The following is a 22,014-nucleotide window of genomic DNA, read 5'->3' on the forward strand; positions in this document are numbered from 1 at the left end:
CCTCATCACAAACAGACCTGGAGTTGTGTTTTGTTTCATTCACACATGTTTGAGTAACACTTTATTATTAGTCTGTTACATCTCCAAAGCTCAAAATGTTCTGTTCCACCTTGTGATGTCATAAAGTAATAGTTTTTCAGATCCTTTTACTTTAGTTCAGTAAAAGTCGTCAATTCCAGGTCTGAAATGATCCAAATGATTCTAGAAATGAAGGTGTGTGGAGTTTAAAAACACAGTGGAGCACTTCCTGTATTACCACATGATGACATCACAAGGTGGAACAGAGTGTTTTCAGTTTGAGAGAAGAACTCAGTCGAAATATGCAGGTTTTGTGTGTTGAACATGTGTGAATGAAACAAAACACACCTCCAGGTCTGTTTGTGATGAGGAAATCCTGCATATTTAGGCTGAGTTCTTCTCTCAAACTGAAAACACTCTGTTCCACCTTGTGATGTCATCCAGTGGTAAAACAGGAAGTGCTCCACTGTGTTTTTAAACTCCACACACCTTCACTAGAATCATTTGGATGATTTCAGACCTGGAACTGTCAATCTCTACTGAACTAAAGGTAAAAGGAGCTGTTAAAACTACCACTTCATGACATCACAAGGTGGAGCAGAGCATTTTGAGCTTTGGAGATGTAGACAGACTAATAATAAAGTGTTACTCAAACATGTGTGAATGAAACAAAACACAACTCCAGGTCTGTTTTTGAGGAGGTAACAACATTAGAACATGACATAAATCTCACAAGAGTGAATTTTGTGGAATATAGGACCTTTAAATTACTCCTAAATCTTCTCAAAATTATAACTGTCCAGACTGGATCAATAGCGTTGCTACAGAAGCTTGATGTTTGTTGTCTTGCGTTGTCATGGCGATTATCAGACAGACATCACATAATCAATCCTGTCCAGATAATAACGTCTGCCTGCGACGTTTGTACTTTGGCCTTCAATGTTTTCTGTCTCCATGGAAACAAGCAGGTGATCCCCCTCAGATGTGGAATTCCATCACGTACAAAATGAATGAAGACGGTCCCCAAGTTCAGTATAAAAGAAGTATAAAAAAATATATTTATGTCATGCTAGAGCTAGAAGAAATCAGAAATCGTCACTTATAGTTGGTTAGCTTGTAGCTCAGATGCCAGTTTTGCAAAAATAAAACAAAAAGCCAAAAAGTTTAAACCACAGACCGTAAAAAAGTGGACTAAGTGAGTGTGATGTCCAAAGATCCGACACTCATCGTCTGTGTATCCCCCGTGGTACTGTTCCGCTTGGTTCAGTCTAGTTTTTGCGTTTATGATCTCGATACTATTTTTCATTCTTCACCAGATCTCGCTCCTTGGAATTACTCTGCACCTCCGTCTCCGACCCAGCTCACCTCGACCGGTACGAACACCCTAGCCTCTGACCCCGCTACCCACAACCTGCTCTAAGACTACAGCGTACGACACCGCGCTCAACGGTCTGCTCCGTCAACCTACATTTACATTTCCGTGTCTGTAAATAAACTTTGTTCAAACTTTTTACGCCGAGTCTGAATCTTTCATCCCCTCATTTTTTACGAGACACTGTGAATCTTCACCCTCACCCTCTGGATTATTCATAATTTAATAATTTTTGCGAGCTAATGCGAACGGCTATAGGAAAAAACACACGACACTGGCTCTGGAGTTGTAAAAGTTGCTAGATGCTAAGTGGCCGATAGCATGAGCATCTAAATGACCTGACCACGTTAATATCTGTGGAGAGGCAAGTTGTGTTGTGCTTCAGCAATAAACAAACACATGTAAAAAAAAATGCAAGATGGATTTGTTGACATGGCCATAGTGACATTTCAGACAAATCACCTCCACCAGAAAAGTTACAAAGTGCACCTTTAATATTACCTTTTTACTTTAGACATATTCAATGTTTTAAAGGTCCTATATCACACAAAATGGACTCTTGTAGCTTTAAGTCATGTTCTAATTCTATTACCACCTCAAAAACACACCTGGAGTTCTGTTTTGTTTCATTCACACATTTTTGAGAAACAAAACACAACTCCAGGTCTGTTTGTGACAACGAAACATTAGAACAGCTCAGAACACAGCGTAACATGGGCTTTTTAATGTGAGTATTCAGTATTCAGTACCTAAAGAACATTTTCAAAGTACTCTTCCCATGTCGGGCCATATTTTGAAATGAACCCCACTTACCTGTAGCTCAAAGCTGGTCTGATCCAGGAACTTCTTGCTGAGAACTGCTGCATACTGATTAATGGCTCGGAGGAAGACTCTGCAAGAGAAACGTCAGAGTGTCAGTCATGTGTACATTTCGAGGCTCTCTGATGTAAACCGTTTATGTTGTCGATTTGATTACATTCGTGTTGAAGGCCACTTTGAGCCGCTCCGGATCTGCCTGACATGAGTTTGCTTGTTACGACACAGCCACATCCTCCATTGGGCTTGTTCGTCATCTCAATCTAAAGTAATAACTGTTGGAGTTAGCGCTGTTTGCTCTACACGCACCTCCATCAACGCCAAGCGAACAGGAAGTCAAATGTATGAAATGTTTTTAAAGTTTGGGAAGGATTTTTGCCCGAGTCTTACGGGCGACAGTGATTCTCAAACAGTATATCGACCTATTATGATCTACAACACCTGTGGATCGTTATGTTATAATTTACACACAATATTCATCTAAAACAACTTACGGCTGCTGAATCCTATGAGTATCACCGATTAAGAAAATAAAACTGGAGAAGGAAGTGTGTACGTCACAGTGGGCGTGTACAGGTGGAGGTGAAAACGGGGGTATCCATCCATCCATTTTCTTCCGCTTATCCGGGGCCGGGTCGCGGGGGCAGCAGTCTAAGAAGGGACTCCCAGACTTCCCTCACCCCGGACACGTCCTCCAGCTCCTCCGGTGGGACCCCAAGGCGTTCCCAGGCCAGCCGAGAGACATAGTCCCTCCAGCGTGTCCTGGGTCTTCCCCGGGGCCTCCTCCCGGTGGGACATGCCCAGAACACCTCCCTAGGGAGGCGTCCAGGAGGCATCCTGAGCAGATGCCCGAGCCACCTCAGCTGGTTCCTCTCAACGTGTAGGAGCAGCGGCTCTACTCCGAGCTCCTCCCGTGTGACCGAGCTCCTCACCCTATCCCTAAGGGTGCGCCCGGCCACTCTGCGGAGGAAGCCCATTTCAGCCGCTTGTATCCGCGATCTTGTCCTTTCGGTCATTACCCAAAGCTCATGACCATAGGTGAGGGTAGGAACGTAGATTGACCGGTAAATCGAGAGCTTCGCCTTCCGGCTCAGCTCCTTCTTTACCACAACGGACCGATACAGCGACCGCATCACTGCAGACGCTGCACCGATCCGCCTGTCAATCTCACGCTCCATCCTTCCCTCACTCGTGAACAAGACCCCGAGATACTTGAACTCCTCCACTTGGGGCAGAGACTCACCACCCACCCGGAGAGAGCAAACCACCTTTTTCCGGTCGAGAACCATGGCCTCGGATTTGGAGGAGCTGATTCTCATCCCAGCCGCTTCACACTCGGCTGCAAACCGCCCCAGTGCCTGCTGCAGGTCCTGGCTCGAAGAAGCCATCAGGACAACATCATCTGCAAACAGCAGAGATGAAATCCTGTGGTTCCCAAACCAGGCCCCCTCCGGCCCCTGGCTGCGCCTAGAAATTCTGTCCATAAATATAATGAACAGAACCGGTGACAAAGGGCAGCCCTGGCGGAGTCCAACATGCACTGGGAACAGGTCTGACTTACTGCCGGCAATGCGAACACAGCTCCTGCTCCGGTCATACAGGGACCGGACAGCCCTTAGCAAAGAGCCCCGGACCCCATACTCCCAGAGCACCCCCCAAAGGACACCACGAGGGACACGGTCGAATGCCTTCTCCAGATCCACAAAACACATGTGGACTGGTTGGGCATACTCCCATGAGCCCTCGAGGACCCGATGGAGAGTATAGAGCTGGTCCAGTGTTCCACGACCAGGACGAAAACCACACTGCTCCTCCTGAATCCGAGGTTCGACTATCGGTCGGATTCTCCTCTCCAGCACCCTGGAATAGACCTTACCGGGAAGGCTGAGGAGTGTGATTCCCCTGTAATTGGAACACACCCTCCGGTCCCCCTTCTTATACAGAGGGACCACCACCCCGGTCTGCCATTCCACAGGTACTGTCCCCGACCGCCACGCGATGTTGCAGAGACGTGTCAGCCAAGACAGTCCCACAACATCCAGAGACTTGAGGTACTCAGGACGGATCTCATCCACCCCCGGAGCCTTGCCACCGAGGAGCTTGCCAACCACCTCAGTGACTTCAGCCAGGGTGATGGACGAGTCCGCCCCTGGGTCCCCAGTTTCTGCTTCCTCCTCGGAAGACGTGACAGTGGGATTGAGGAGATCCTCAAAGTATTCCTTCCACCGCCCGACAACATCCCCAGTCGAGGTCAGCAGCTCTCCACCCGCACTGTAAACAGTGTTGGTGAAGCACTGCTTTCCCCTCCTGAGGCGTCGGACGGTTTGCCAGAATCTCTTTGAGGCCGTCCGATAGTCCTCCTCCATGGCCTCCCCGAACTCCTCCCAACCCCGAGTTTTTGCCTCTGTGACTGCCCGAGCCGCGGCACGCTTGGCCTGCCGGTACTCATCAGCTGCCTCAGGAGTCCCACGAGCCAACAAGGCTCGATAGGACTCCTTCTTCAGCTTGACGGCATCCCTTACTTCCGGTGTCCACCACCGGGTTCGGGGATTGCCGCCGCGACAAGCACCACAGACCTTACGACCACAGCTACGAGCAGCCGCATCAACAATAGAGGTGGAGAACATGGCCCACTCGGAGTCCATGTCTCCAACCTCCCCCGGGATCAGGGAGAAGCTCTCCCGGAGGTGGGAGTTGAAGACCCCCCTGACAGAGGGCTCCGCCAGACGTTCCCAGCAGACCCTCACAATACGCTTGGGCCTGCCAGGTCTGTCCGGCTTCCTCCTCCGCCAGCGGATCCAACTCACCACCAGGTGGTGATCAGTTGACAGCTCAGCCCCTCTCTTCACCCGAGTGTCCAAGACACGCGGTCGGAGGTCAGATGACACGACGACAAAGTCGATCATCGACCTCCGACCTAGAGTGTCCTGGTGCCATGTGCACCGATGGACACCCTTGTGCTCGAACATGGTGTTTGTTATGGACAAGCTGTGACTAGCACAGAAGTCCAATAACAAAACACCGCTCGGGTTCAGATCGGGGAGGCCGTTCCTCCCAATCACGCCCCTCCAAGTGTCACTGTCGTTACCCACATGGGCGTTGAAGTCCCCCAGGAGAACAACGGAGTCCCCGGTTGGTGCACTGTCTAGTACCCCTCCCAGGGACTCCAAGAAGGCCGGGTACTCTGCACTGCTGTTTGGCCCGTAGGCCGACACAACAGTGAGAGACCTGTCCCCGACCCGAAGGCGCAGGGACGCGACCCTCTCGTTCACCGGAGTGAACCCCAACACGCAGCGGCTGAGCTGTGGGGCAATGAGCAAGCCCACACCAGCTCGCCGCCGCTCCCCGCGGGCAACGCCAGAGAAATGGAGAGTCCAACCCCTCTCAAGAAGATGGGTTCCAGAGCCCAAGCTGTGCGTGGAGGTGAGGCCGACTATATCTAGCCGGTAACGCTCCACCTCCCGCACAAGCTCAGGCTCCTTCCCCCCCAGCGAGGTGACATTCCATGTCCCCAGAGCTAGTCTCCATGTCCGGAGATCCGGTCGTCGAGGTCCCCGCCTTCGACTGCTACCCGGATCTCTCCGCACCCGCCCCTCATGGCTCCTCCCGCAGGTGGTGGGTCCACGGGAGGACAAAAACGGGGGTAGATCGACAAAATGCTTCTTGAAAATAGTCGATTAAAGATTACTCAAACATGAATCACTCCAAATACAACTTCATAGGCTCAAAGAGAAGAAACGACTAGAACATGGTTAAACATCTGAAAAGAACAGTTTTAAAAATAGGTCTGATTTAAATATATTTTTATATCACTTTCTAAATCCAGTACAATGGCTATTGGAGGTATAAACAGACAAAGACGCACTATGGAACTTTTTTGTCCGCGTCCACGTGCTGGTCTCCATGAGATGTTCCTGCTTTGCCTGGAATGTTCCACAGTATGGCATTATACTTGTCTATCTTCACACAGGTGAGTCCAGGTAAGTTTATTTTGAGGTACTTCTGAGCAATAGACGCCTGTAATTAAATGAATGCAAGACTGATGGGTTTAATGTCATACTGTGGAACATTCCAAATGAAGCAATAATGTCTCCATGTAAACAAGCAGGTGGAAAGGTTACATACTGCTCCTTTAGTGCTTCTACTTGAGTAATAGTTTGGTGCGCTCCATCTGTTGTAGTAACATTTGCAGAATACGTCGCTGTGGATATAAAATTCTATATACTCGTACTAAATAACATAAAAAAAGAGTAATTTTTTTTGTTTTTCTCATTCTCAAAAACACATTATCGATCTCATTCGCTCCAGTCTCTTACTTATTTTCAGTTTTTCAGTGAAAGTTTTGAAAGAGAGAGTGAACTTAGCTCCGCAAATCAAAAGTATGAAATGACATACTGGACCTGTGTAACTTTTAACCTCGAGTCTGAGGAGCGAGAGTCACTGGTGATAAACAAAACATTTGGGAACGTCACATTTGCCCTGGAGCCGGGAGCAGCCTCTGGTTCAACAAACACCGGGGTTTGGAGAAGAGGGTTTAGTCTGGAGCTCAGTGGGATGATAACAGGACACAAAGAGGTAACTGGTCTTACACATACACTCACGTGCGAAAATAAATAAATATACATGTTTATAAAGAAGCATTTTGTGGAGCTAAATCATTCCCTGATTGTTTTATTATAACTGTTTTAGTTTTATTTTTGTCCTCGGGTTACGCAGAAAAGAGGGAGCCACTGTATGTCAAAAGTTTGGAGCACAGTCTGTATAAAGAAGTGGACGAAGTGAGTGCGACCCGTAGTCAAATGAAGTTCATCGAGGCTAGCAGTTACCATAGCAACCAAAGAGCCAATCCAGAGCGAGGGGCTACTGAAGGTAAAAAATCTTCTACTTTTTCCTCTTTAAACAGATACTTTAACATTTTAACTTAATTAGATATTTTCATGTGATACTTTTACTTGAGTCTTTTTTTTTTTTTTGCTCCGATATCTGTACTTTTATTTAAGTAACAAAACTGAGTACTTCCTCCATCACCGCTAACCGTCTATGGCAACGAGAATATAATATCACCAAGACTGAATGTGATGGCTCCAGATTAAGAATGAAATGTTAATATCTTAAGTGGCTTTGGCTATTCCATATTCCTAGCCACTTTGACAGCCCCCTAGCCTCCGACGAGCTAACAACAACAACAACAGTATATACCGCCAAAGAATTACTACGTGTCATCATAAATATACAGCCTTATAAAACAGGAGACGCTCTCGGATGCATTACCGTTTACAAAACATAAAAAATAACGCCAATTAGTCACAACAGCGAATAAACGTCATGGAAACGAGCCGTAAACAGCACAAGGTGAAGCAAGGACAGACATAACTCCGCTTGAGTGAATTGCATTGGGTTTTTCATGAGTTGCAGATAAAGCACATGAAGATCTGGAGCTTACGTAAGCGGCAGAGACAGGTGGGAAGGCGTCTGCGGAGCTCCTGCGTTTACGATGGGTAAATACATGGAAAAGTGTCACATATTAAGCGTTGTTTTGTATCCCGAACATGAGTATCATAGCAACCAAAGAGCCAATCCGGAGCGAGGCTGGTGAAGGTAATGCCCCTTCCCGCCCACACCGCTGGTTTAGCAGGAGGTGGGCTCTTAGTAACGCTGTCAATCAAACCTGTTGCTAACGTTGGGGAAAGACGCCGCCTGATTTTAGTTATTAACGTTCATATCTTGATTTACAGACACAATAGTGAAATAAAAACACCAGGATCATGTAGAGCGGGTTAATACGAACATTCTAAAGAGCAAAATTATGAGTCTGACAGCAGCAGTTACAGAGAGAGGGGACACAGTTTTTCAATAGAAAGTGAATTGGAGCCAGAGTTCATGGAGGTGGAAGTGCGCCCATGATCACTTTCTATGTGGAACGCGGCAGATTGCAGGTTAGCTATGTGCATAAACAACAAGAAACATAAGGTCGAATGCAGAAAGAGGTTTATAAGGTTTGGTACGATGTTTAGTTTTTATTTACTTTGAATTTTTATTTTTTTATTGTGATATTAGAGACAACGCAAACGATAAAAGACATGAGAAATTTTGACTCGAGGGAATAGAGAGCGCATACATCCAGGTTTTAAGGAAGTGACTTATATGGGAGTCTGTAAGTGTGTGTTCCTTTTGTTCGTTTTTTGAGAGACGGGATCAGTAAAGCTAAGGGCAGGTAGAGTGTTTCTTACAGGAAAAGCAGGTGAAGAAAAGAAGCTAATCTAGTTAAAGCTGTTTGCAAGTTTGAGGAGGGGAAACAGTCAACGAGCACCACTAGCAACGCCATTCTCGTTAGACCTGCATGATTTGAAATGTGTTTTAAAAGTGTGATTTTGTTTAGAGTGTGCCGTGTAAACTCCAGGAGCGTTAACGTTTGAGATGATGAGACTAAAATATAACACAAGAATCTACAGCTAGCAAGATTTTTCCATTAAAAACACATTCTAAAAACATTTCAGTGTTTCGATTTTGATTTGACGTCGATATATTCTTGTTGTAGGGTTGGTTTCATTGCCCCAGTTGCTTATTTCAACAACAGTTTTCAATGTATCAGTGTTAAAAAGTTTTATTTTCAGAACTTAACAATATGTCTATACTTGTTTTGGTTTGAGAATGAACAAATCCATTCATGGCTTTCCGCTTATTGTCTCCAGGAGCCATTTTGAATCTTTGTTTTGAATGGTTAATTGCTAAACCATCTCTCCAAGACCCATTGATGGATACAATAAGAGAAATAATATAGACGAGGTACAACAAAATGGCCTCAAAAAGACCCAACCATAGGCCCCACTCCACAATAGAGACCTGAAAAACCCATATACAGCCAATAAGTGGAAGAGTATATAAAGACATCGATTTATGAGAAGATACAGGCTCTTGTTGACTTTAAGATATCGATGAATACGTCAATGCAAACCTAAGAACAAGGCTTTTTTAACTGTCACATCAAGGGGTCCTCCAAGTCCATGTATTTGGATTATTTCTCTTTTGTTACAGTAAGTGCTTCTGTTTGTGAAGCTAGAAATGTAACTAAATATTGTTTGGGGGAATTAGTTTGAGACCAAAAATTGGATTATGTTTATGCAATAACAAATGGAAGGAATGTTAAATCCATCCATTTTCCTTCACTCCACTTCCTCTTTTCCAGAGTCGAGTCTCAGGGGCAGAAGTCTAAGCAGGAGCTCCCAGACTTCCCTCACCCGAGACACTTCCTCCAGCTCCTCCAAAAGGACCCCAAGGCGTTCCCAGGCCAGCCGAGAGACATAGTACCTTCAGCGTGTCCTGGTTCTTCCCCAGGGACTATGGAGTAAAGAATTAACCACACAAATATGAAAATACTATGTTATACAATTATGGAAACAATACAAAGTCAGTTTAATTTATTTTATATGATCAATTTTTGCAGTTTTTTAGAGTTTTATCAAAATTTTGCACGTTTCAAAGCAACTTATAGATGATTTATTGGCGAACATGGCTTAAATCAGCATCGTGTAACTGGAGTTTTAGGAGTTTTTCATGATCTTTCTGTTGGACGGTTAGCCACCCGCTCGTCTCCATGGAAATTTTATTGCACTGCTTTGAAATTTCCATATTACAGCATTAAAACCTAGGCTATCAATCATGGAGACAAGAAGCAGGTGAACAGCCGCAGGGGGTAATGATTTCTAAGCTATAAAAATGCCTATAATTGAACAAATGCACTTTTCTCATGGCCTAGATCTGCCCCTGCTCTTAAACGCCTAAGATCTGGGGCCAAGTGCGGCTCCTCACAGACGCAGAGGTTAACTGTCACTGAGAGCTTGGGTTAGCTGTTACGAGTGTATTTCAAACGCCACCCCATTGCCTATTACCAGCGACCTGCCTCTCCGCTACCTCCTCATTCAATTTTCTGCAGCGATGAACATGCCAATATGGCTGATACACTTAAAACGAGCTAATGCTAAAACGGGTCTCTCTTTACCGCGTCTGTGAGCAAGAAAATATCACAAGTTGAAATGGAGAGTGTTGTGTTTTGCATTATTTTGATTGTTATCCTGGTTTGAGTCGCGTTACATGTTAATGAGCAGTAAGTTATGAAGTGCTAAACTAATACGAGAATCTAAAGCATTTCAGAACTGGTTTGAAGAGGTTTCAAGTATAGGGTTAACAGGTTTTATACAAACAAGATAAGAAAAGGGGTTGGTTTTGCAAACACAAAACTCATTATGATGCCGTAAGATAGACCAGGGGTGTCCAAACTTTTTTCACAAAAGGCGGCATACTGAAACATATTTGAAGCGGAGAGCCACAGACCAGTGTCGATACAGGAAGTCAAATGGTGGATTTAACACAGGTTTGAGACATTGTACCTTTAATAAGATTTGGAAGATTATTTTTAGGTCTGTGTCACAATGCAGTGTGATGTCATTCAGGTTATAGACGTAGAATCTCTTCAATTTGTAGTAAAAAATACTTCCTGATCAATTGGGCCAGTTTAGGAGGAGGCAGGAGGGCCGACAAACATTGATCTGAGGGCCACATTTGGCCTCTGGGCCGTAGTTTGGACAGCCCTGACATAGACTGTATAAAGAAGTGGACTAAGACAGCGTTCGGCTCCAGTCAAATGAAGCTCATCAAAGCTAAAGCAGTTATATGGGTCAATTTGGAGCCAAGTTCCATATTTGGAAATTCCATCACAAGTATCATAGCAACCAAAGAGCCAATCAGGAGTGCGGCTGTTGAAGGTAACATCCCCTAGTTTAGCAGGGAGCTGGCACTTAGCAACACTGTCAATCAAACCTGTTGCTAACGCTAGTGGGAGTGGCCTCGGGGGAAAAGGTGCCTGATTTGTCTGTTATTATTGTTCATATCTTGATTTACAGAAACAAAAGTGAAATAAAAACACCAGGATCATGTAGAGCGGGTTAATACGAACATTTTATGACCAAAATGACGAGTCTGACAGCAGCAGTTACAAAAAGAGGAGCCACAGTTTTTCAATAGAAAGTGAATTGGAGCTAGAACACGGCAGCTAGCAGGTTAGCTATGTCCATTTATATATACAGTCTGTTTGCAGCCCTACAAATACAGTTATTTTTCTTGTAGTTACTTTGAGATGGTGAGTCGAGATGGGCGTGATTGACATCTGGATGAGCCAATCAGGGCCAGGCTTTGTTTCAGGTTTGAGGTACATTTTTATTTAGATATTGAGATAAAATGTCTTAATAGCTAACCGTTTCATGAAATGTTGTTTATCTGACAAAGAAATAAAAACCAGATGTCCTTGTAACCATGGCAACTATCCACGTGTGAAACTGCAATTAAATGACGTTTTATTATTAAAGATTTTCCCATTTATTCAGAGTAATTAACCACACAAACGAGTCATGTGGGTGTCATGGTTACAAGCTCATTATTTTTGCTAAACTATGCCATTACAGACTTTAAAGACTCACATTTCGTACAGAGTTGCATCATGGGATTGTTTACTCACCACATTTAGGCCTAATTTCACATTTGACAGAATAATGCAATAGAATAAGTTTGTTTACAAGCAGCAAATCAGAAATGGGGTCATGATGAGTTCATTATCATTAGCTCCAGGGTAAGGTGGAGTAAACAACAAAATAATATTAATCTTAGCAGCTAAAGGTGTTAGCATAGACTGTATAAATAAATGGACATAGCTAACCTGCTAGCCACCACATTCCAAACAGAAAGTCATCGATACCGGCTCCATCGACTCGTATTAACCCGCTCTACATGATCTGTTCACTATTGTGTCCGTAAATCAAGATGTGAACATTAATAACAACAAATCAGGCACCTTCTTTCCCCAAGGACACTCCCGCTAGCGTTAGCAACAGGTTTGATTGACAGCGTTGCTAAGGACTCTGATTTTCATTCATTTGATTTCATGGAATTTTTTATTTATTATTACTTTTGTCAGATTCAAGTTATTTCTGTGACCATTGTGAGTTTTTCTTTCATTAACCGATGGGTACCAACAATTTTGTCCATGTGCGTATATATCATTGTGTCCTTGGGCAAGACACTTAACCCACCTCGCTCCTCAGTGTTCTGTACAGGATTTTTATCTAACTAGTTTATTTTAAATTGTCTCAAATGGCTCAAACGCACTCCTAGCATTGTAATTATTCACAATGATGAGTTTATAAGCACTTTTCAGAAGCGAGAGTGGAGGTTTTTAACAACTTTCAGAGGCAAGAACAGTCACTTTGCTAACAACAACTAGCATGCTAACAACACACCAGCTTTACTTCCTGGTTTTCAGACTATAAATGTGTATATAGCTGTAGACAGTACACAGTGATGAGTTTATACACATTTTTAACAACTTTCAGAGGCCAGAAAAGTCACTATAATGCTAACTACAACTAGCATGCTAACAGCACACCAGCTTTACTTCCTGGTTTTCAGACTATAACTATGTATGTAGCTGCAGACAGTACACAGTGATGAGTTTGTAGTCATTTTTAACAACTTTCAGAGACTAGAACAGTCACTATGCTAACAACAGCTAGCATGCTAACAACACATTTACAGTGAACCAGCTTTACTTCCTGGTTCGTAGACTACACATATATAAATGCAGACAACACACGGCGGTCTCATTTTGACCCAAAGAGCTGCTTTTACAACACATCCGTACTGGGACAACTTTTATTTTGTTATTTTAGTAATGAGAAAAAATGTCTGCAGACACTTTAATGTTTTTGTGTTATAAGTTGATAACGATTTAACATTACGAAACTGTTCGCACACTAGCTCCATGTACTAACTCTTAACTGGGCTGTTAGGAGCGGGCTTATAATAGACTTTAATGAGCAGACAGGACCCCTCTGTGAACACATCCTGTCATTAATTAAAGAGGAAAAACTTAATGAGGAAGATAAAAATAGCATAAACTGTGTGTCGCCAAAGCACTTGAAATGTGAGCCTTTAAACAAAGACGAACAGACAGTTTTCCAAGAACTGGGACGGTTGTGTTTAAACCATAGGCTGTATATGTAAATGGACATAGCTAAACTGCGAACTGCTGCGTTCCGAATAGGAAGTGAGCATGGGTGCGCTTCTAGCTACATCAACTCTGGCTTCAATTCACTTTCTATTGAAAAATTGTGGCCCCTCTCTCTGTAACTGCTGCTGTCAGACTCGTCATTTTGGTCTTAAAGTGTTCGTATTAACCCGCTCTACATGATCCTGATGTTTTTATTTCACTATTGTGTCTGTAAATCAAAATATGAACATTAATAACAGACAAATCAGGCGCCTTCTTTTCCTTTTCCTTCGCTAACCTCATGAAGCAGTAAGTACCACAGAAAGTACCAGTCATTACCAGCCAACTACCATAATGTCTCGCTTTAAAATACAGTCTGGGCTCACTGTTAACTACTTCAATACTTACCGGTACAAACAGTAGTAAGTACCATGGAAAGTACCAGTAATTACCAGTGCAAACAGCAGTAAGTACTACAAAAAGTACCAGTAAATACCAGTACAAACAGCAGTAAGTACTACAAAAAGTACCAGTAAATACCAGTACAAACAGCAGTAAGTACTACTAGTGCAACTACCATAATGTCTCGCTTTAAAATACAGTCCGGTCTCACTGGTAACTACTACGGTAATTACCGGTATAAACAGTAGTAAGTACCACGGAAAGTACCAGTATTAACAGCAGTAAGTACCATGGAAAGTACCAGTAATTACCAGCCAACTAACATTAGCAACAGGTTTGATTGACAGTGTTGCTAAGCACCCACTCCCTCCTAAACCAGCGCTGCAGGCAGTAAGGGGTGTTACCTTCAACAGCCCCGCTCTGGATTGGCTCTTTGGTTGCTATGATACTCACGGTCAAAATTCAAAATGTAGAACTCAAAACTCCAAATTCGCCGCTATAACTGCTCTAGCCTCGATGAGCTTCATTTGAGCTGAACGCTGCGGGTGACGTCACACTCACTTAATCCAGTTGTTTATACAGTCTATGCCCTTCACTAGAAAAGTTACATAGTGTGTCTTTAATGACAGATCACATTTAGCTCTGTTTAGCTGTTCAGAGTTGTTCTAAACGCTACAGAACCAATAAACCTCACATTGAAAAGCCATAGAAACACTAGCTAATATATATATGTACAGACCGTGGCACTAAAACAGCACTCCAGACACCCATTTATTTCTATATGAGACAAATCGCTCTTTAGCTCCTTTATATTACTCCCAACAACCCAAATGAAAAGTGTTTAGGCAGTGCAATAAAAACGTCGGCTGGTGCCATGTTGAGGATTCGTATCAGAGACTCCACCGTAAACGCCGATCTTCCTCACCGCGCTGTGATCAAGAGGAGCAAGCTGCTAATGATCTCTGGAAATCAGGCTGGCCTCCATTTTGTGCTTAGTGAGACGAAACACAACTTTGAGAGATACTTTTTAATTAGCCGACTTACAAGGTGACCTCGTGTACTACAGCGATGGGAGGGATTCTGCATCGATATGGAACATTTGGTCAGATTGGTAACAGAGATTAATAAAAGGGAAATTATGGAAACTATAATAGATTACATTATATTAAATCAGCTCTATTCCACAAACTGTCAGATCTTTTTCACCATGTTCTAGTCGTTTCTTCTCATTGAGCCTCTGAAGTTGTATTTGGAGTGATTCATGTTTGAGTAATCTTTAATCTCTAATTTACAAGACGCCATTTTGTCGATCTACCCCCGTTTTCACCTCCACCAGTACACGCCCACTGTGATGTACGCATTTCTGGTGATACTCATAGGATTTGGCAGTGTCACGTAGTCGTTATGGTATAAAAATGAAAAAAAAAAAAAAAATTGCTGTCCATAGGGGGCGCCAAAAGCATGCGGCTACTAGTGCTACAGCTACTGCTACTACTGCAGCTACTTTTACTACGACTACTATCGGTGCTCTTACTGCTACTACTACTACTACGACTATTGCTACTACTACTACTACTATTGCGACTACTGCTACAATTATTACTACTACTACAACTATTGCTACTACTACTACTACTACTACGACTATTGCTACAACAACTACTACTACTGCAGCCAGTGTTGGGAAGTCACTAAAAACATATGTATTGGACCAGGCTATTTGTCTATATAGCAGTTGTTTCCACATGGTTCTCATTCAACAATGTCTCTGATTGGATAAAATTGATCGTCCCTGACAATTGGTTCCATATGGTTCTCACTCAACAAAATCCTTATTAAAATGGATTTTCTTCACAAATAGCCACTTTTACAATACACTACAGAGTAAAAAACAACTCAAGTATGAACCTTTTTGGGGGGTTTTTCTAAGAATTTGGCAGCTCTGGTTTTGTGTCGTAAACACTTCTACAAAACACTTTTATAACATTTCAAATTCCAGTCGTATAAACAGGAGACGGGTTCTTTTTAGCACGTAGCCTCGTACATTTAGCCCCTTGTCAGATGAGCCTAATACTGTAGCTAGCATATGCTAATGGACCCTTATCAGCGGTTATCATACTTGCTAATTGAGTTCAGAGAGCATCTTAGCTAACGATCGCGGCTCATTTGCATACTGTTCCTGAAGAGCTGAGGTTTAGAGATAAGCCAAGGTCAGAACCCGCCATCATCACACCTGTTTATGTAATTACATCAAAACGTATTTAAGATTTGACTCTTATCTGTTTGACCACACACACTCACACTGTGGAAGTGTTCACTGTGGGGAGCCTGAGAGCCGCTTCAGAAATCAGAGCCACGAGTCAAATATGAGCTTTCATGTGCAGGATGAAAAGTGAAATGGATCGAAGTAAAGGTCCCCACTGCGACCGGAAACAGAACAACACAAGAGCCGCGATACAGGGGCCAAAAGAGCCGCGATACAGGAGTCAAAAGAGCCGCGAAACAGGAGCCAAAAGAGCGGCGATACAGGAGTCAAAAGAGCCGCGATACAGGAGTCAAAAGAGCCGCGAAACAGGAGCCAAAAGAGCGGCGATACAGGAGTCAAAAGAGCCGCGATACAGGAGTCAAAAGAGCCGCGATACAGGAGCCAAAAGAGCCGCGATACAGGAGTCAAAAGAGCCGCGATACAGGAGTCAAAAGAGCCGCGAAACAGGAGCCAAAAGAGCCGCGATACAGGAGCCAAAAGAGCGGCGATACAGGAGTCAAAAGAGCCGCGATACAGGAGTCAAAAGAGCCGCGAAACAGGAGCCAAAAGAGCCGCGATACAGGAGTCAAAAGAGCCGCGAAACAGGAGCCAAAAGAGCCACGAAACAGGGGCCAAAAGAGCCGCGAAACAGGAGTCAAAAGAGCCACGAAACAGGAGCCAAAAGGGCCGCGATACAGGAGCCAAAAGAGCCACGATACGGGAGCCAAAAAAGCCGCAAAACAGGAGTCAAATGAGCTGTGGAAGAGGTCCTCACTCTGAACCAGAAACAGCAAAAGCAGGATTCAAATGAAACGAGCCGTGATAGAGGAGCCAAAAGAGCTTCAGTACATGAGCCAAAAGAGCTGTGGTACATGAGCCAAAAGAGCCGCGGTACATGAGCCAAAAAAGCCACGGTGAAGCAGCCAAAAGAGCCGCGGTACATGAGCCGAAAGAGCCGCGGTACAGGAGCCAAAAGAGCCACAGTGAAGCAGCCAAAAGAGCCGCGGTACATGAGCCGAAAGAGCCACGGTATAGGAGCCAAATGAGCCGTGGGTGAGGTCCTCACTTTGACCGAAAACAGAACAACACAAGCAAGATTCAAATGAAACAAGCCACGTTGTAGGAGCCAAAAGAGCCACTAAAACTGCTTATTACTACAAGTATCATGATCACTACTCCTGCTGCTACTTCTACTACTATTACTACATAGATTGAAATAAACAGTGACATATTCAGTGGGTTTTGGTTGTGTTCTGATCTTTAGATGATCCACAACAGAAAACACATGTGAAAGTGAATATCTCTGTGAGTCATAAAGGCACAGGGTGAATGTCTGTCTATTTGGAGGAGTTATCGCTTTGTCTGGAATGTTCCACAGTAGAGCATTAAATCAGAGTTATTCTCCAAACTGTTCTGTTCAGATCTTTTAACCATGTTCTAGTCGTTTCTTCTCACTGAGCCTCTGAAGTTGTATTTGGAGTGATTCACGTTTGAGTTAAATCTTTAATCGACTATTTTCAAGACGCCATTTTGTCGATCTACCTGGAGATACTTCAACAGCGACTTGTGGAACATTCTAGACGAAGCAAAAACATCTCAGCTAGAGACATGATGACTGATCCTCCACTGGAAAAGTTACGCAGTGCACCTTTAATAAAGACTAGCATAAAACTCCGACAACATTGCAATTAAACGGATGTAAAAGGCAGAAGGGAGAGATTCATTTCCTGCTGTGACTAAAGCAATTAAAATATCACTTATCGTTAGTTAGTTTACACTGTGTTTTATGGCGGCAAAATTAACCACAGTTTTTAGGAACAATAAATCCTACAAACGAGAACATGTTTTATTAGCTTAACTGTTTTATTCCCCACAAACCCTGAGAATGCTGTGTGTCAGATACCCTCCCTGTGTGTGTCAGATGCCCTCCCTAATATGATTCGTGTATTAGTTTGCCAGTTCAGGTTTCAGTCTCTTTGTTTACACATTAATCACGAATCTTGTTAAAAAACGCCGTTAAGACAAGACAAGGGGAGGCCGGTGGGTTTGAGTGATGCCGTCCCACTGCGAGGGCGAAAACAGGAACGAGTTTAATGTTGTTCCACGTTTGCAAAAGAAATTATTCTACATTTTGGTTTTGGAAGAGCGGTTGTTGGGAAAAAAAAAGTGCAAAAAAAGTTAAACTAATACTTAAAAAGGACAGGACAAAAAGGGCATCTATCCAGCATTTATTCCATTATGTTCTGTATTTTATTTTTCAAAAAGACCTTGAAAGACACGCATTAGCAGTCTCGCCTCTCCACAGATCTGACCAACAATTCTCCCTGATGGTGTCTCCGTGAAGAGCTTAAGTTTAATGTCATACTGTGGAACATTCCAGGCAGAGTAATAACATCTTGATGGAAATAGGCTTCTGACAGACCCGCCAACGGAAAGATAACATCGTGCAACTGTAATGCTAATAACAACTAGCATGCTAACCTGCACTTCTTCCTGATCATCGGACAACAAAAAGCTTTATCATAAGATGCAGACAGCGCACAGCGGAATTATTTTGACCTCAAGAGCTGCTTAGTACAACAATGCTACGATAAATGGACATTGCTAACCTGCTAGCTGCTGCGTTCGTCGCCGATAGAGCGCGGTTGCGGACTTTCCATTACCGTAACTCCGCAACCAATTGTGCGATCATGTAAATTCAAACGGCGTCTCAAAGCAGAGGCATGGGGTTATTTAAATATTTTACTGTCATTACGGTAATCTGCCTCCGTTGTCCCTTGAAGATGACGAAAGAGAGCGCAGGTGCCGTGGGGAGGATGAAGATATTTTTCCCAAATCGTTCAGCCCAGTTGTTTGTTCACGGGGGTCAAAATCAATTCACAAACTGCCCCATAATAGCACAGGTAGCATCGTTAGCTCCTTCCGCGTATCTCCAGCCCCAGCTCGATGTCTGAGGTCTGGTGTCGTCTTTACTCTGAGCTTTCCACTGGATTATGTCTGAGAGGGAAAGTGTCGGTGAGAGACCCGCTCCGTCTTCCTGCTCTGGAGCGATAATGACTTTGATACAAAAGGGTGATACACAAATCTGATGGACTCGCCGTTTAAAGAGGAACACTCCAAATACAGATACAAGACACGATTACAGCCACTAGGGGCGCTGTGCAAAGTGTGGACACTTCTGTTAATAAGAAATGTGTGGGTTTGTTTTACATTAGTACATTTAGGAGGTATAAATGTCAGTTTTCATTCAAATGCAATGTTTTAAGAATAAGTTAATATCTAGAAGTTTGAATACTGCGTTACTAGAACGACTAGATTTCGATACTAAAAAAAGATTAATAAAAGTCTGCAATTATGTTTTTACAAATTGGCTGTGGTTTCTCTAATGTTGAGGCTTGTTTCTTGAACAAGTTCTGTTGCAAATCAAGATCATTAAAACTGTTCAGTAAAGGTCAAAGGTTTTGAAGCTTAAAGGGTTTTAGAGAAACAAGTTCTATGAAAAAGAATCAAGGCTCTGTAACAAATTTTACTGCGAGTTTGAATAAGGTTCTAACTCCGACTCAGACGTCATGCCGAGCAGCTCTGATTCCATGGCTGAAGTATTCTGTATAGTACAAAATATGAGGAGTGTAGACCGTACACCAAGCAGTGAGGTGGTCCAATATGGTGGTGCTGTGGATCTCTGGATCAAATGTGTTGGATTCTGTTCTTGCCGGAGCCAACCACAGCCTTTTTTCTTAATAAATAAATAGTTATGAGTCACACCACAACTGAACCACACAGGAGTCACAGATGGACCAGGGCAGTCTGAGTGAGGAGGAGTGAGGCTTCAACCTAAAGTTTTTCCACAATTATCAGGTGTAGACATGGAATAAGAGACATGGAATAAACAGAGTCAAAATAATAATCTCTATGTGTAAAAGATTCTCTAAGTGTCTAATAAAAGTCTAAGTGTAGAAGTCTTTATGAAAATCTTTTTTCTGCTGCATTGAGATGGGAGATCTCTGGTCTCTTTGGTCTGGTCTTTTTGGTCTGGTCTCTGGTCTTCTGCCTCTGGTCTCTGCTCTGGTCTCTCTGCTCTGGTCTCTCTGCTCTGGTCTCTCTGGTCTGGTTTCTGGTCTGGTCTCTGGTCTGGTCTCTGGTCTGGTCTCTGGTCTGGTCTCTTTAGTCTGGTCTCTGGTCTGGTCTCTTTGGTCTCTGGTCTGGTCTCTTTGGTCTCTGGTCTCTGGTCTCTGATTCTGCTGGAGTTTAAAGGCTCCATATCGATACTTGTGTAAATGAGTCCCTAGTATCGATCTGGTTTAGTATTGATTAGTATTGAGCCATTATTTTTTGGACAATTATTAAATCAAAACTCTCAAAACTCTCTTCTTTTAACACCACAAGCCGTAATCTTCCGTCCTAAAGTGCATACAGAGGCGTTTGACGTACACCTCGAAAAAAGGAGCATGTGTTGAAACAGTGGCCCATGTAATCCCAATACAATCATTTTTACTGCCGTCCCGGGACACCTTAAAAAGCCAAGTGTTAATCTTGCCCACGTTTAGTAGAGACGAGGGATTAGGAATATAAACAAAAGAGCACTCGAGTGTCCAGGGAGCTCTCAGAACATTAACCACTCTGCCATAAAGACAAGACAAGGGGAGGCCGGTGGGTTTGAGTGATGCCGTCCCACTGCGAGGGCGAAAACAGGAACGAGTTTAATGTTGTTCCACATTTGTAAAAGAAATTATTCTACATTTTGGTTTTGGAAGAGCGGTTGTTAAAATAAAAGTGTAAAAAAAAAACTAATACTTTGACCTAAAAAGGACAGGAAAAAAGGGATCCATCCAGCATTTATTCCATTATATTTAAAAATACCTTGAAAGACACTCATTAGCACTCTCGCCTCTCCACAGATCTGACCAACAATTCTGTCTCTGTGAAGAGCTCAGGTTTAATGCCATACTGTGGAACAATCCAGGCAGAGTAATAACATCTTGATGGAAACAGGCTTGTGACAGACCCGCCAACGGAAAGATAACATTGTGCAACTGTAATGCTAATAACAACTAGCATGCTAACCTGCACTTCCTGATCATCAGACAACAAAAAGCTTTATTATAAGATGCAGACAGCGCACAGCGGACTTATTTCGTCCTCAAGAGCCGATTAATACAACAATGCTACAAAAAATGGACATATCTAACCTCCTAACCGATGCGTTCCAAACAGGAAGTGATCACGGGTGCGTTTTCAGCTCCATCGACTCCAATTCACTTTCTATTGAAAAACTGTGGCCCCTCTCTCTGTAACTGCTGCTATACTCGTCTTTTTGGTCTTAACCCTATAGCGGCGGATGCTATTGACGCAGATAGAGCGCGGTTGAGGACTTTCCCGTCACTGTAACTCTGCAACCAATTGTTTGCTCATGTAAATTCAAATGGCATCTCAAATTTTAAATATATGAAGTATTTTTACTGTAATTACGGTAATCTGCCTCCGTTGTCCCTTGAAGATGACGAAAGAGAGCGCAGGTGCCGTGTGGATTTTCTCAGTCAGTTATTCGATGCGTCAAAGAAAAAATAAGGATGGATATGTAAAATAGAGGTAGTTGTGTGAAAAAATGCAGCACATTCTGATACCTCCTTTAACATGATTAAAAGAAGAATAAAAGTCTAGGCGAGCTGTACTGCTCTATAGTGTGCTCAGTGCTTAAAGGGTTAAAATGTTCGATCCTGGTGTTTTTATTTCACTGTTGTGTCTGTAAATCAAGATATGAACTTTAATAACTCACAAATCAGGCGCCCGCTCTCTGCTAAACCAGAGGTGCAGGCGGGAAGGGGCGTAACTTTTAACAGCCTCACTGCTGATTGGCTCTTTGGTTGCTATGATACTGGCAGTCAGAATCCCAAATATGTCACTCTGCTCCAAATTGGCCCCTATAACTTCTTGCCTCGGTGTGGGTGACGTCACTCAGTCCACTTCAGTTTCTACTTCAGTCTATGCTACAGTCCCTTTAAAATGATGTGATGCCGTTTTCTGACAGTTCCCAGTTAATTAGCCGATGATTTGCGACGCTGTTGACATTTCGCAGCCGCTCTGTCTTTAAAGCCTGGTGTTTTACTTAAGCTGAAGCAGAGC

The 22,014-nt window shown here is 43.4% G+C and overlaps 1 protein-coding gene across 1 annotated transcript in view; it reads right to left on the minus strand.

Annotated features, from left to right (window-relative positions):
• Positions 1-22,014, minus strand: part of dock1 (dedicator of cytokinesis 1) — a 361,518-nt gene that overhangs the window by 96,097 nt on the left and 243,407 nt on the right. The window contains exon 29 of the mRNA XM_033984239.2: positions 2,204-2,282. Within this exon, the coding sequence (XP_033840130.1) occupies positions 2,204-2,282 (79 nt within the window). The remainder of the gene's footprint in view (positions 1-2,203; positions 2,283-22,014) is intronic.

Source organism: Periophthalmus magnuspinnatus, chromosome 19, assembly GCF_009829125.3.
Source record: "Periophthalmus magnuspinnatus isolate fPerMag1 chromosome 19, fPerMag1.2.pri, whole genome shotgun sequence".
Lineage (NCBI taxonomy): Eukaryota > Metazoa > Chordata > Actinopteri > Gobiiformes > Gobiidae > Periophthalmus > Periophthalmus magnuspinnatus.